Genomic DNA, 14,119 nt, shown 5'->3' with positions numbered 1-14,119 from the left:
GTTTCGCATTTCAGTGAAGTAACACACTTGATTTCTTCCCGCAGTCTTCATGAATGCAGCGATCCCCATCGCAGCTGTCCTTGCAGTAAGACACTTTTTCTTGCTTTTACAGATAGAAGCAGATCAGTTCACGAATGACTTCCGACTGTGTGTGGGTGGCTGTGGCTGCTACTTCTCACGCCACTTCTTTGTCTGTAGTTTCCAATGCAATGATTCTAGTCCAGGCTTGCCCAGCCCAGACTCCATGGATACTTTGGATTGGACAGTTCCTTGCAGGAAGGAGATATCCTTAGTGTCAGCGTAAACAGTGGCATCCCTGGCTTCTGCCTTCCTAGATATCAGTTCCTCTCCTAGCCACAACAATAAAATCTGTTCCAAAATGTGGGCAAATGCCCCTTCCAGGGATTATAACTAACAGCAGTTGGGAAGTATCCATCTTGATCGTGGTGACCTGTTTCTCATACATTCTTATAAGAAAATAGTTCATGTTAGCAACCAGAAAGCGTTAAATGATTCTATTTCTCACTAACATACCAAACACACCCATATAGTTTTTACAAATGTGAGTAGGTCTTGATTGGACTACAGTGTGGGAGTGTTAATACAGATGCACAGCAGAGACTTAGAGACTTAGACTCTCTTTGCTTAGAATAGTGAAGCTGGGGTGCTTGGAAAGTATCTGCCTGGGCATGGGGGACTCTGAGTTCTCTGTCCAGTTATTCCTCCCTTCTCTGTCCAGTAATTTGAGAGAAGTCAATTTCCTAGTCTATAGATAATAAACTGTCTTGTCTGTCTCTCGAGTCTACTGCTCAGATTGTGTGAAAACCATCATGCCTTTACTAAGTATTGTTTTAGTATTTAGTATTTGTTATGAGTTTGGGGTAAGGTAATTCTTTTTCATGGTTTCAGTGACATTTCATCACAGCAGGATATATAGTAGGACTGTCAAGTTGAAAGTCAGCATGTGTGTCACTTTCTCCAGAACTTTCTAAATAAACTTCTTTTTGTACATGCAGACATTTGTGACACATGCATATGCCAGTGGAAACAACCTGAAACCAGCTGAGGCCTTTGCCTCTCTGTCTCTCTTCCACATCCTCGTCACGCCGCTCTTCCTGCTGTCCACGGTGGTAAGATTTGCAGTCAAAGCCATCATCAGGTATGCACCGAGCCATCCTGGCTTATTTGCTTATTGGTGGTACAAACCTCTGCTGGTAAATTTGCAAAAGCACAAAAAGGAACTGTCAGGAGGGTGTCCGAATGTCTACCACTTTTAGAAACTGAATATGCCTAACAGGCAGTGTCTTATTTCTGATGAAATTGTTGTGAATCGGAGCTCCTTATATTTGTATTATCATATTTTTATTATTTAAAAGAATTTTTAAATTTAAACATAGTTTGATCATATTATTTTCCTCCCTAAAGTCCTTCCAGATCCTTTTCTCCCACCACCCACCCAACTTTAAGTTCTTTCCCCCAAACCAAGCAAAAATCCAATACAACAGCCCCCCTCAAACCAAGAAAAAAATAAAATCACCTCTCCCCCAAAGCACCAAGCTGTAACCAAATAAAAGCACACAGGCACGCACGCACACACACACATGCACACACACAAACTGTGGAGTTCATTATATGTTGGTCAACTGCTTGTCCTGGAGTGGCTGACATACACAGTGTCGCTCTACTGGGAAAAAAAAAAAACAACAAAAAACTGATTTTCCCTCTCCAGCAGGTATAAGTAACAGCTCAGTTGTTAATTTTACCCCATGGCTAGTTTTTTTTTAATTCATTTATTCATTTATTTTTTTAAATATAACAAAATATAGTAAGATAAAACAAGAACTATCACATTGAAGTCGGACAAGACAAACCATCAGAAGGATAAAAGCCCAAGAGAAGGCACAAGAATCAGAGACCCATTTTTTTTCATACTCACGACTCCCCTAACAACACTGGAAGCCGTAATACTTACAGAGGGCCTGGTGCAGACCCCTGCAGGCCCTGTGCTGCTGTCCCAGTCTCTGTGAGTTCACACGAGCTTTGCTTGTGTTGAACAAGAGGGCCTTGCTTTCTTGGTGTCTTCCAACCCTTTTGGTGCTTACATTCTCTTTTCCTCCTCTTTTCTGGGATTCCCTGAGCTCTGAGGGGAGAAATCTGATGGAACCATTCCATTTGGGGCTATACGTTCCATGGTCTCTGAATCTCTGTACAATGTCCGGCTGCAGATTTCTGTATTTGTTCTCATCTGCTGCAGGAGGAAGCTGCTCACTGGTTATTCCACAGTCCATTATTTAAAAATAATAATTTATTGAATAATTGGCTTTTTACTGGACATTTAGAATGTCTTTTATTTCCCCTCTAACATGCTTACTATTGAGGCAAACACCTCCAGTTACCTGTGCAGTCCTCTCTGGTGGTTGGCTAAGGTCAACCTTTCCATAAGTGATGGTGATAGTTACAGTGGTACCTTGATGGTTCTTGATGAAAATGGCAGTGCTGCCTTCCATTGATGTGACATGGGCCAAAGCTTTCATGTATATTTACTGTATCTATGAATGTGGCCATTGTGTTTCCCACTGATGCTGCAGTGGTCTATAGGTGTACCAGCAGTGATAGGAGATTTTCAAGCCAAGAGTGTGCTACTTTGATTGCAGTTTAATCTCCCAAAAAAAAAAAAAATCTCAGCTCCTATTCTTTGAAAACAGTTAATTTTCTCTTAGCTATGCTCATAGCAGAGTAACTTTGTCTCGGTTATAATTGGCAATAATTCAGGGCTACAAAAGGAGGTGTCATTTGATGGTGACTGTTTTGCATTTGTACCATAGACACAAATAAGTTCACAAGCCACACTGTCCTGTCTGTGCTACCATCTGCTGTCCCAGACTACCTTATGAACAAGGCAGTCTCTCTCTCTTTTATCTTACTTTGCAATCTTGATATATCTAATAGAATCTCAGGATGTGCTGCAGGCAGGCTTTGCCACATTTCTATGTGAGTTTTGAATGAAATGTCTACATGTTCTAACACTGAAGAAAGCTTGAACGCCTAAGGGGTGCCCCTTAAGCTTCATTCTATGATCGACAGCGACGAAGAACATTTCAAAAGGAAATCATTTCCACAAGGCCCGTGCACTACTGAGAAACTTAGAGTTTGATGTTCAATACATTGGTTGTAGGCAACTTTTTATATTGACTTGACAATGACTAAATGCTGGAAAATGGTAAAAAAGCAGGTGAACTAGCCTGAAAGGGCCAGGTGGGGGGATGGGACCCTAACAGAACTTCCCTTCTCTTCTTTGGGCCAGGCTGTCGGTAACCGTTCGGAAGCTATTGGGCTTGAGAGCCCAGACCCTCTGGCCTTAGCTACCCTCATTTTTTCTCCCATTGTTCTGCCTTTGGGATGGCTTACATAGATCACTGACTGCAGTTCTGTAGCCATGCTTCCAAATTAGGCAGCACTCTGGAAGGGAAGCCACTTCAAACAATAAAATTGATAAATGGCCAGAGTCTGCTATTTTGGTCCCTATTTTCGTTTTTTCCATTTAATGGCTATCCCTTCCATGGTTGCAGTCTTAATTAATAGAAGCTTGACTTTGCACTAGAAGTTGAAATAAAAAGCATCTATAACTCACAAAATATCATGCCTCTGAAATAAAGAGCTTGCCAAACATTAAAAGGACTTTGAGAGTTGATTTGAGAAAGATAAAAGAACCCTTCCTCAAACCCACTAACAATCCTGTTAGTAAGAGCTGGGGAGGTGGAAGGTGAGGAGTAAACTCTGTGCATTTCTCCTAGCCCTCCACCTTTGTCTCTCTTGGTGAAAAGGCACTTGCCAGTTTGATAAAGCCCAGCATGCTTTCAGGGCCCCAGGCCAGCTTCCCCAAGCCACAGGACAAATAGAATGTGCTTCTAAAAGCTCACTTCTCCAAAATGACGTCCTGGGGTTGATCTGCAGGTCTGACAGAGGAGGTGGGTCAACTGAAGTGGCCAGATTTTTTTCCCTCTGGGTACTGGTTCTGGGAACCCAAACAGGCATTTTCCCAGTGTTGACTGTCCTCCGCATTTGCTCCGGTGCCTGGGAACCCATGACCAATCTCAAATGCCAGTTGGCCTGCAGTTAGCTGAGCCGCCTGTTTATAATTTGAGACTTTGTCAGCTGATTTTGAAATCTCCTCTTCAGGACTCTAGAACTCATAAGTTCTTTACTGGACTCTTAAGTACATTCAGAAACTTGCCAGGTTAGAATGAGCTGAAGCAGACACATACACTTCTGGTATGTGTGCCTGTGAGAAACCTCTTTGCTGGAGGGAAATCCAATGCCTTGTGGAATCCTCAACTCCGGGATAAGTCCTACACTTTCTTTTGAAATGGTTTAAATCAAATCAATATCCAGGAACCTTTGTAATGTTCACTGTGTGGAGCATGTGAACATGCAATATACTTGCCATTGTGTTTATAACAAAGTGGAAGAGAGACAAATATGATACAGGCTGTCTCGGCACAGCCTCACCCTCGCAGCCTCCTTGAATTTTAAGGTGAAATGTAAAAAAAAAAAAAAAACAGACTAAAGAAAAGTCACTTGTTATTTAAAAATTCACTGCAGTTCCAGGGAACCCAACACCCTCTTCTGGCCTCTGTAGGTAGCATGGAAGTGGTGCACATGTGTAAATATAGGCAAAACAGCCATCCACGTAAAAGTTAATAAAATAAAGTTTTCATAAGAACAACAGGCATAGTGACACATGGTCCTAATCCCAAACTTGGGAGGTAGAGGCAGGAAGCTCAGTAGCTCAGGATTACCCTCTACTACAGGCTCAGTTTAAGGCCAACGTGGGCCACCCGAGATCCTGTCTCAAAAACACAAAAGTACTCGAATAAGAGTGATTTTACAATGTTAAACTTATTTCTTCACTCCCTTAGGATTTATGTGTTTTTCTCTTCTGGAGTAGAATATGTAGTATTCCTTATAGGTATTTGGTATTTGATGTGTAATGCACTGACTATGTCCAAAGATATTATTTGCCAGAGGAAAAAAATGCTATTAAAGAAATCTCTCATTTCCAGAGGAAAGTAACATCAACGACAAACTTTGTCTTTCCTCTTGTGTGACCCTCAGAGATGTTTCTTCTTGGCAAGTCCCTCATTCACCATCAGTAAGATAAATAGTTACTGATTTTATTATCAAGCATGATTAAACCTTGGCCAGGTCTCTGTATTCCAATTCACAAGATTTCATAATCCCTATAAAAAACCATACAACTATCAGTCACAAAATTAGTTATTCTGCATTAATGTAACTCCTGTCCAAGGTTTTCAAGTTGTGTCTAAACATCCAAAGTAATATTCAAAGGGTTGGAGTGATGGTTCTTAAGATCACATACTATTCTCCTCGAGGACCCAGGTTAGGTTTCCAGCACCCATCTTGGACAGCTCACCACCTCCGTGACTGCAGCTACAGGGGATCTGATGCCCTCTGCTGGCTTTTCCTGATACCTGCACTCACACGGACACAAATACCCATAACAGATGCATAATCAAAACAAAAGAAATATTAAGGAACCAAGGTAGCATTTGAGGAGTGAACAAGTAAATGTATATACATAAAACTGTCATTTACCTAAACAGATTAGACATTAACAAAATAATGAACTTGACAGTGTTGAAGACAGGTTAAAAAACTTACTGGTATCAAACATGCCTACTTTCAAATTCTAGGCATAAAGTACTTATTGTTTAACTTCAAATGTGTTGACTTGTTGTATGTGAGGCTCAGTTTTCTCGTTTATCAAATGAATACCATAATATCACCTGCTTCTGAAGGTTGATACAACAAGATAATGCATAGATATGGCCCAAAGCAGTGCCTGAATACTGTAGATCTTTTTACAAATCTCCATTTTACTCATTTATCACCATTTTAAACACCTAATACCCAGGCATCTTCTGCGGGTCTACATTCTCTGAAGTAGACAGGTTGCCTTAGTAACTGAGGAGAAGAGATTATAGATGGACAGCAGCAGGGAGTCCACTGTGGATTTCAAGAGGCCAGGGAGCAAAATGAATACTTATATACAGAAAGGTATGGCGTACAGACAGCCATGAGTTTATTTAAAGAGAAGGGAGGCTATCTGGTTTATGATGGTCTGAAGGATGTGATTATGCTTGCTAACTCTAAAAGGCTAAATGTCTCTTGAGAGAGAGAAAAAGAGGAAAAATGAAGCTAGCCAGAGGAAGCAGACTGTACAAGGGAGGTGTGAGTATCCTAGAAGTCTAGTGTATTTGTGGGACCAAAGATGCTTTTGTGTGGACGGGGAGATGATACTGACAGCAGAATTATCAGAGGATGAGGCTCTAGGATGATGGGGAAGACGTTGAAAGGCAAAGGAAGGCATGTCACTTGATATCTAAGAGAAGGCTTCTTAAATCAGTGGGTTTGCAGGGTAGAAGAGAACCCCAGTACTTTGGCTGGAATTACTTTACCATAGTAAAGGGAAAGGGTTTGTGCGTTTTCCATAGATAGCACCTCGGTGGATCCTGAAAGGACCTTACATAAGCAGGAGGCGCTTTTAGTATTTATTAGCCATTTATTCTCTTAGCATCACTGAGGAATCATGATGCACACATTCAGATAAACCCAGGAGAGCTTTGCTTTTAAAGGTGTTCACAGACTGGGGGGGGGGGGGGGATAACAGACAGTACTGGGCGATGATAACACAGTAGTCTGTGGGCCTTCATCCAGAGAGCCCAGATGAAGAGCACAGGGAGGCGCAGAGGTTTAGCACTGGGTACCATCTATTTACATTGTAACTGGATGTGTCTTAGTTTCATTTATGTTACCATGGTAAAATAGTGTGACTCAAGACAACTTAGAGTCAATGGTTGGGGGAAGTCAAGGCAGGAACTTGAAGCATCAGCTGTAGAGGAATGCTGCTTTTTGGCTCAACTGGAGGGCTACACTTGGCCAGCCTTTTAATTCTGTTCAGGGACACCTGCCAAGGGAAAAGCTGGGTCAGCCACAGTGGGCTGGACATTCCCACACCAACTGACAATCAAGACAACCCACAGACTCAACCACGGGTCAGTCTGATCTAGGAAATCTTTCAATTGGGACTCTATTCTCAGGTACCTCTAGGGTGTGTCAAGCTGACAATTAAAGTAAAAGATGACAGGATGTTACCTAGAGAAGAGAACGTTCTTTCCCCTCCCAGTGTAGCCGAGGAGTCATGGCTTCTGACAGTCAGCAACATTAGGGCTCATGTATTCCGTAAAAGCTTCAGCGAGATTTGTGTGCATACTAGAAGGGAGAAATGGAGAATTGGATCCACCAGATATATTGTGTGAATCACTGTTTATCCTTTGATTCACTGAACAAGCATCCGTATAGAAGTGTGTTCCAGGCACTGTTAGACGAGGAAGTTCAGATTCATGAGTCTTGTCTTGGCCTTGTGTTCAGGGGTACAGAGTGAGAGATGTTCTTGTGGGTGACAAGGCTGTTTCTTCAGATCCCACCTTTTAAAACACGAGAGCATAACGACAGCTACACCTTTCATACATAAGAAGGGAACGCTTGTCATTCAAGAGGGCCAGAATACCATTTCCTGTGACAATTCTAATACTGTGGCTTTCCGGGTCTGTGCAGTCAGACGTTGGTAACGAAGTTCTAAGTGAGCAAGTCGGTGTGCTTCTTACACAGTCACCTCACAGAGTTTCCTGACACGGTGTTTGTTGGTGGCTTTCCACAGTGTTCAAAAGTTGAATGAGTTTCTCTTGAGCGACGAGATTGGCGAGGACAGCTGGAGAACTGGGGAGGGCGCCCTGCCTTTCGAGTCCTGTAGGAAGCACACCGGAGTGGTGAGAGCTCATTTTGTTTGTTTGTTTGGTTGGTTGTTTCTGCTATACAGAGGGTGGTTTGAAAATTTATATGCTTTAATATTAGTCCAGTTAAAAGAAATGGTAAGCTTTATTTGCTTAAATTTACATGAAGAAAAATGGCTCTACATGCTTCTACAACAATAAATCCTCACACATCTAAATTCAGTATATAGATATAGGAATGTTGTCTTTATAAATTCTGAGGGAATGACCACATGCCTGGTTCAAAAGGGAACTGAGTGGTTGTTTGCTTTTACCTACGTTCTTAGCTTCAGTATACATTTTAGTTTAAGACATGCTTACTGGTTCATTAAGTATTTTTGATACGCTTAACATGTACATGACCTATTTTCTTTTCATCTCAGCGCACTGGCTTTGCATGCTTCAGTGGCTTCAAAAAGTCGTAGTACTAGGAAGAATCTGAGTGAGAGTTTAAACCCGAGTCTTGTCACTTATAGGTCAGTGTGTTCACTCATGCTGGCCACAAATATTTACTCAATAGCTGCATGAGGTCTGGAAGCAGTCAGCACTGTTTGGACACGCGTTTCATGCAGCAGAAAGCAGGCACTTGTCATGTGTTCACCAGGCTTGCAGTGTGTCTGGCTGCTGTGTATCTGGAGCCAAGAACTAGGCTGTAGCTCTCAACAGGTGCAGAGGTCTCTCCCAGCATGGCTTGTTTTCTTGCAGCTCCAGGAATCAAATGATAAATTAGTTTAAAATTACAAGACCATTTTCCGTGTGAAAAAAGGAGAGGACACAACCTAGTAATGAAGTTACTAAATGAGGGTGGCCATTTGCCTGATGGTCGCTCTGAGGAGCCAGCATTTGGGCTAGGACCTGAAGAACACAGATGCCTGTCCTCTGGAGGGACACTGGGGACCAGAAAGGTGTTCCTTCAGGAGAGCTAGTACATGTGAGGGTCTTGAGTGGGGGATTGATTTGGTTTATATAAAGAACAGAATGGCAGTATGTTTAGAGCCTGGTGACAAAGAAAGATAATGACTCAGGGTTTTATAGAACATGTGAAGGGTTTAGGTTGTAGTGGAAGGCCATTGCAAAGGTTTACTTGTTTGCTTATTTGGGCTAGGAGACAGTATATCTCAAACTCTATCCCATGACTGGCTTGGAATTCTGTGTAACTGAGAATGACCTGAATCCCTATTTTTATTTCTTCTTCCACATCCTAAATGCTGGGATTACAAGCACAGTAGAATTTTACTTATTGTTAAAAAAGTTAATTTGGTTACTGAGCGAGGTCATTAGGGCAAACAAGGGAACTGCGGGATGAGTAGAAGTGATTATAACGACAGAGGCAAGAGATGATGGCTAGGGTTAGATTTTTGTGCAGTTGTGATGAATATGGTCAAGAACTGATTAAATTCAGTGTATATCTCTCTGCCTCCATCTCTCTCCCTTTCCCTCTCTCTCTCCCTTTCCCTCTCTTTCTCCCCCTCCTTCCTCTCTCTCTCTCTCTCTCTCTCTCTCTCTCTCTCTCTCTGTTTTGCTTAGGGCTGACCCAGGGCCTCATCCATGCTAAGATAATAACCTTCTAGTACTGAACTACATCCTTAGATCCCTCTTTTTTATGTTCATTTAATATAAAGGTATCAAAAGATTAGATGGCAACAAGGAAGACAGAAGACTCAAGGATGGATGTTTTCTGATTTGTTGACTGCTGGGTAGACAGTGGAACATTTTCTGAAACAGGGGCAGTTAAGGAGGCGATTAATGTTAGGGGAGATCAATGGGTGTGCATTTTGCGTTGATGTCTTTATAACGCTGTCATCTAAAAAGAATCATCAGAATCAGAGATGGAAATTCATGAAACATAGGCAATCACATAATCTTTTAGGTCAATGGGACTGGCTGAAACTTTTCTTTAGTTATGGAGGTAGCTCTTTTGGTAAAGTGGTTGCTGCATAGCCATAAGGACCCGAATCTGTAGCCCATCATCCACATAGAAATCCAGATGAGCTAGTGTGTGCTTGTAATCCCAGGGCTGGGGAGGCAGAAATAGGAGGATTTCTGAGTTTTGCAGGCCAGCCAGCCCAGCTGAGCTGGTCCACCCTATGTGCTCTGAGAGACCCTGCCTCAAACCATTCAGTGGATAACTGGGAAAGACAATACCTGGTGTTGATATGCACATGCACAAATACACACCATGTGCACTAAATAAATAAGCAAATAAATGCAGACCCCTTTCATGAAAGCAGTGCCTCTAAAGTTCTGAAGCCATCCTTTAAACGCAATGTATGTATTCCTTAAGAGTAGAGTCAGTATATGTTATTCCAAAATGCATCATGTTATTATAACTTACTATTAGTCATTTATGTAACTGTTTGAAAAAAAAAACATGAATACATTTGCCACTTGCATGACTCAACAAAAAGTAGCTGCAGAGAGTTGAGTGGAACTCAGCCTTTGCAAGGGAAATCCGTCTATAATAAGAATTTCTTCATATTGTGTTTAAAACTGTTGAGAAAAAAGTCAAGCCAGCTGCTTGGCTACTTGTATCTTTTTCTAATCTTATTTTAGGTTGTTTCATTGAACAGGTGTGATTATTGGTCTGAGAAGTAACTGCTATGTCCGCTTGTCTACATTGTCATAGCAAGGCCTACACAGGACACTTGATGCTGTGTGGATGTGTACATACATTTTCACATGGCTGGCTGGCTATTTCAGGTCAGAGCACGGAGCTTATAGTGCTGAGGTCATGAGTTGGATACCTGTGTGGGTCACACAGGAAATCTGTGGGGTTGGAGAGGTGACTCAGTCAGTATGAACACTTGGTGATCTTGCAGAGAATCTGAATTTGGTTCTCAGCATTCAAGTTGGGCAGCTCATAATCACATGTAATTGCAGATCCAAGGGATCTGATACTCTCTCTGGCCCCTCTGTGTACACAAATAAAAATAAATTTTAAAATACATTCAAGTATATCTATGTTTTTACAGAAAGTCCAATCTTTTATTAGAACCAGCTCCTCACACTTTTGGTGATCTTCATCTCCCAAAGAATGCATTAGACCATCTTCCAGGGAGGCAGGGTGAGCAGAGCAAGACAACCTCAAAGAAAGTGGAGGTCAAGTTATGGAGTTGGAGATATCTGAAGAATTATTTTCTGTATGAGATGAGGCAGAAGAATAAAATTACACTGCAAAAAGATTTTTGGAAGGAAAAAGAATCTTCTTCAGTCGTGTCCAATATCTGGTTATTGAATCCAGCTTGGACTTCTGGTGCCTTCCAGGGTCATCCATCACCGTGGATGGCCCAGACCACAAATGACAAGCTTTTTAAAACGCCGTGTGTTTGAAAATAACACCAGTAGAAATCCTCCTTGAGAGCACTCGGGATGCTCTCTCTCCTGCGAGAGCCTAGGTTTTGGCTGTAGAATTGCCACAGGGGACTGGTGATGTTCTAGAGCCAAAGCGTCTTCAAGTTACATCCATGGAGCTGCGACTCAAGCGTCTGTCAACACTCTGCTTCCCAACTCATCCTGGGTTCACAAAGAGTGTGAAGTCATCCTTCGGAGCCTCTGGGGAAACGCTAGCACGGTAGTCAGGACCCCCGAAGAGGGTGGTGTTAGAGGATAGGTGAAGATCCGCGCTGTGTGCATGATCTATCCACCTAAAGAGCCGTGGCAACTCCACAATGTACTGTGCACCGTTCCCAGGGTTATCTGTGAGGGCGGTGGGGAGGACAGACATTAACATAACATCTCATCACCATGTGCACGCGCACGGGCGCACACACACACACACACACACACACACACACACACCCTCTTTTAAAAGCAAGATGAGCACGCACAGTGTTTCCTAGCCCGCCTGGCCTCAGCTGGTCCTTTGCTGTCGGTTTTCTGGCTGGGATTGTGGGTGGTGTCACTTGCACAAAGCCTTGTGATTGGTCTGTTTGATGGTTGATGGGTTCTTGGGGCAAATATTAATTCATGGGAGTTGGAAAAGCAGTATCTCGCTTGGATTAACCTTCTGATCGTATCAGGCATTGCTAGTTCTTATAGATGTGATCTTTTGTAAAGATGTTAAACCTGGAATTACAGACAGACATATATTTTAAAGTGCCATGCTTTTAGAATCACTCGCTTTTCTGGTAAATTAACAGTTTTAAGCTGTTACAATTTAACTTTAATCACCTCTACAAGATGATTGACTAAATGAGGCATAATTATTTATAAGGAAGTACGTTGTTCCTAAATTTATAGATAATTTTTGAGCTTTTGTACTCTAAAATTTTTTACAATCGTTTTTTATGTGTGTAGGTGTTTTGCCTACTTTTATGTCTATGCAGCACATATGTGCAGTTCCCAAATAGGCCAGAAGAAGGCTGGGGTCACAGCTAGTTGTAACCTCCACGTGGGTGCTAGGAACTCAGGGCCTCTAGAAGAGCAGCCAGGGTTTTTTTTTTTTTTCCTTTTTTATTATTAGTTACAGTTTATTAACTTTGTATCCCAGCTGTATCCCCCTCCCTCATCTCCTCCTTGCCCCTTTCCAAGTCTACTGATAGGGGAGGACCTCCTCCCCTTTCATCTGACCCTAGATTATCAGGTATCTTCAGGACTGACTGCAAAGTCCTCCTCCTAGCAGGGCTGTTCCTCCCTCAGGGAGTGGGGAGGTCAAAGAACCAGCCATTGAGTTCATGTCAGAAATAGTCCCTGTTCTCCTTACTAGGGCACCCACTTGGATACTGAGCTACCATGGGCTACATCTGAGCAGGTGTTCTAGGTTATATCCATGCATGGTCCTTGGTTGGAGAAACAGTCTCAGAAAAGACCCCTTTGACCAGATATATTTGGTCTTTGTGGAGCTCCTGTCCTCTCCATGTCATACTAACTCCCCTTCTTTCATATGATTCCCTGCACTCTGCCGAAGGTTTGGTTATGAGTCTCAGTATCTGCTTTGATACACTGCTGGGTAGAGAAGCCAGGGTTCTTAACCACTGAGCTGCATCTCCAGCCCTTCTGTGTGTATGTGGGTGCATATGTATGTATGTGTGTACATGTCTGTCTGTCTGTCTCTTTGTGTGCTGTCTGTCTGTGTGTGTGTGTGTGTGCGCTCTCTCTCTCTGTGTGTGTCTCTCTCTGCGTGTGTTGTCTCTCTGTCTGTCTGTCTCTGTGTGTGTGTGTGTGTGCTGTCTCTGTGTGTGTGTCTCTGTGTGTGTGTTGTCTGTCTGTCTGTTTCTTTGTGTTTGTGTGTGTGTGTGTTCATGCACATGTGCTCTATGCTCCTGTGGTAGAGGCCAGCATTGGCTGCCATTACTTCAATGCCATCTACTTTGTTTTGTAGTTGTCTCTTCCTGGCCTGGAACTGGGTTGAGCTGGCCTCTCTCAGCCTCCTCAGTGCTGAGACTGCAAGCCACCACATCCAGCTTTCTTAAAGTGGGAGTTCTGGGGATTGAACTCAGGTCCTTACTTGCTTGCAAACATTTTACAGACAGAGACACTCCCGTCCCCACTTATGGCTGCTGGCTTCCTGGCTGTGGATAGGCCAGTCTGCTGACAGAGAACAGTGCAACAACCTTTGAAGTAGAGCAGATCACACCCTAACACCTGTGGGTCTCTTGGTGACACACTCTCCATCTTTCTGTATGAAAAATCATCCTAGATCTTCTTTTGACAGTCCACATTAGATTCCTGGGTGCATTCTAACTCAGTCTGACTTACAAGCAGATGTCAGGTTCAAGCACCTCATAATTTCCAAAGATGATCACTGTCCTCCTGGAATGTTTGTTTGTAAGTGTGATGATAATTCTCCCAGGTGAACTGCAGTTTGCTCACGGTTAATCTGATCAGCCTGTTTATAATACACGGGGTTTAAAATGTTTATTTATTGGTCTGTGTCCATGTCTGCGTTTGAGTGTGTGTGGATGTGTGTGGGGAGGAGGGAGTGTGCGTGTGTGGGTAGGGAGGTGAGTGCACAAGCCTGTGCACACAGAGAAGCTTGCTGCGGGCATCTCTGTCCTCTCTCTCTGCCTAGTCACTGAAGCAGGGTCTCTCACTAAAGCAGGGGTTCAGGTTTTCTGGACTAGGCTGAAGCTAACAAGCACCAAAGATCAGTACCCTTCCCACTATTATTTGCAAGTGCTATGTCTTCATCTTTTCATTTTCCCAAGGGGCTAATCAATTAGCTTTAAATTTTCAGCTAAATATTTTTTGACTATTTGCTCTTGTGGAGAAGCCATAGAAAAGACTAAAATTTGACATTCCCTTTGGTTATTATTAATTATTATTAT

The 14,119-nt window shown here is 42.7% G+C and overlaps 1 protein-coding gene across 7 annotated transcripts in view; it reads left to right on the top strand.

Moving 5' to 3' along the window:
• Positions 1-14,119, top strand: part of Abcc9 (ATP binding cassette subfamily C member 9) — a 111,120-nt gene that overhangs the window by 30,350 nt on the left and 66,651 nt on the right. For all 7 annotated transcript variants that reach the window (XM_060384427.1, XM_060384429.1, XM_060384424.1 and 4 more), the window contains 3 exons: positions 45-85; positions 1,017-1,159; positions 7,742-7,850. In XM_060384427.1, coding sequence (XP_060240410.1) covers positions 45-85; positions 1,017-1,159; positions 7,742-7,850 — 293 coding nt within the window. The remainder of the gene's footprint in view (positions 1-44; positions 86-1,016; positions 1,160-7,741; positions 7,851-14,119) is intronic.

Source organism: Meriones unguiculatus, chromosome 5 (genome assembly GCF_030254825.1).
Source record: "Meriones unguiculatus strain TT.TT164.6M chromosome 5, Bangor_MerUng_6.1, whole genome shotgun sequence".
Taxonomy (NCBI): domain Eukaryota; kingdom Metazoa; phylum Chordata; class Mammalia; order Rodentia; family Muridae; genus Meriones; species Meriones unguiculatus.
This window is presented reverse-complemented; position numbering and strand designations above follow the sequence as displayed.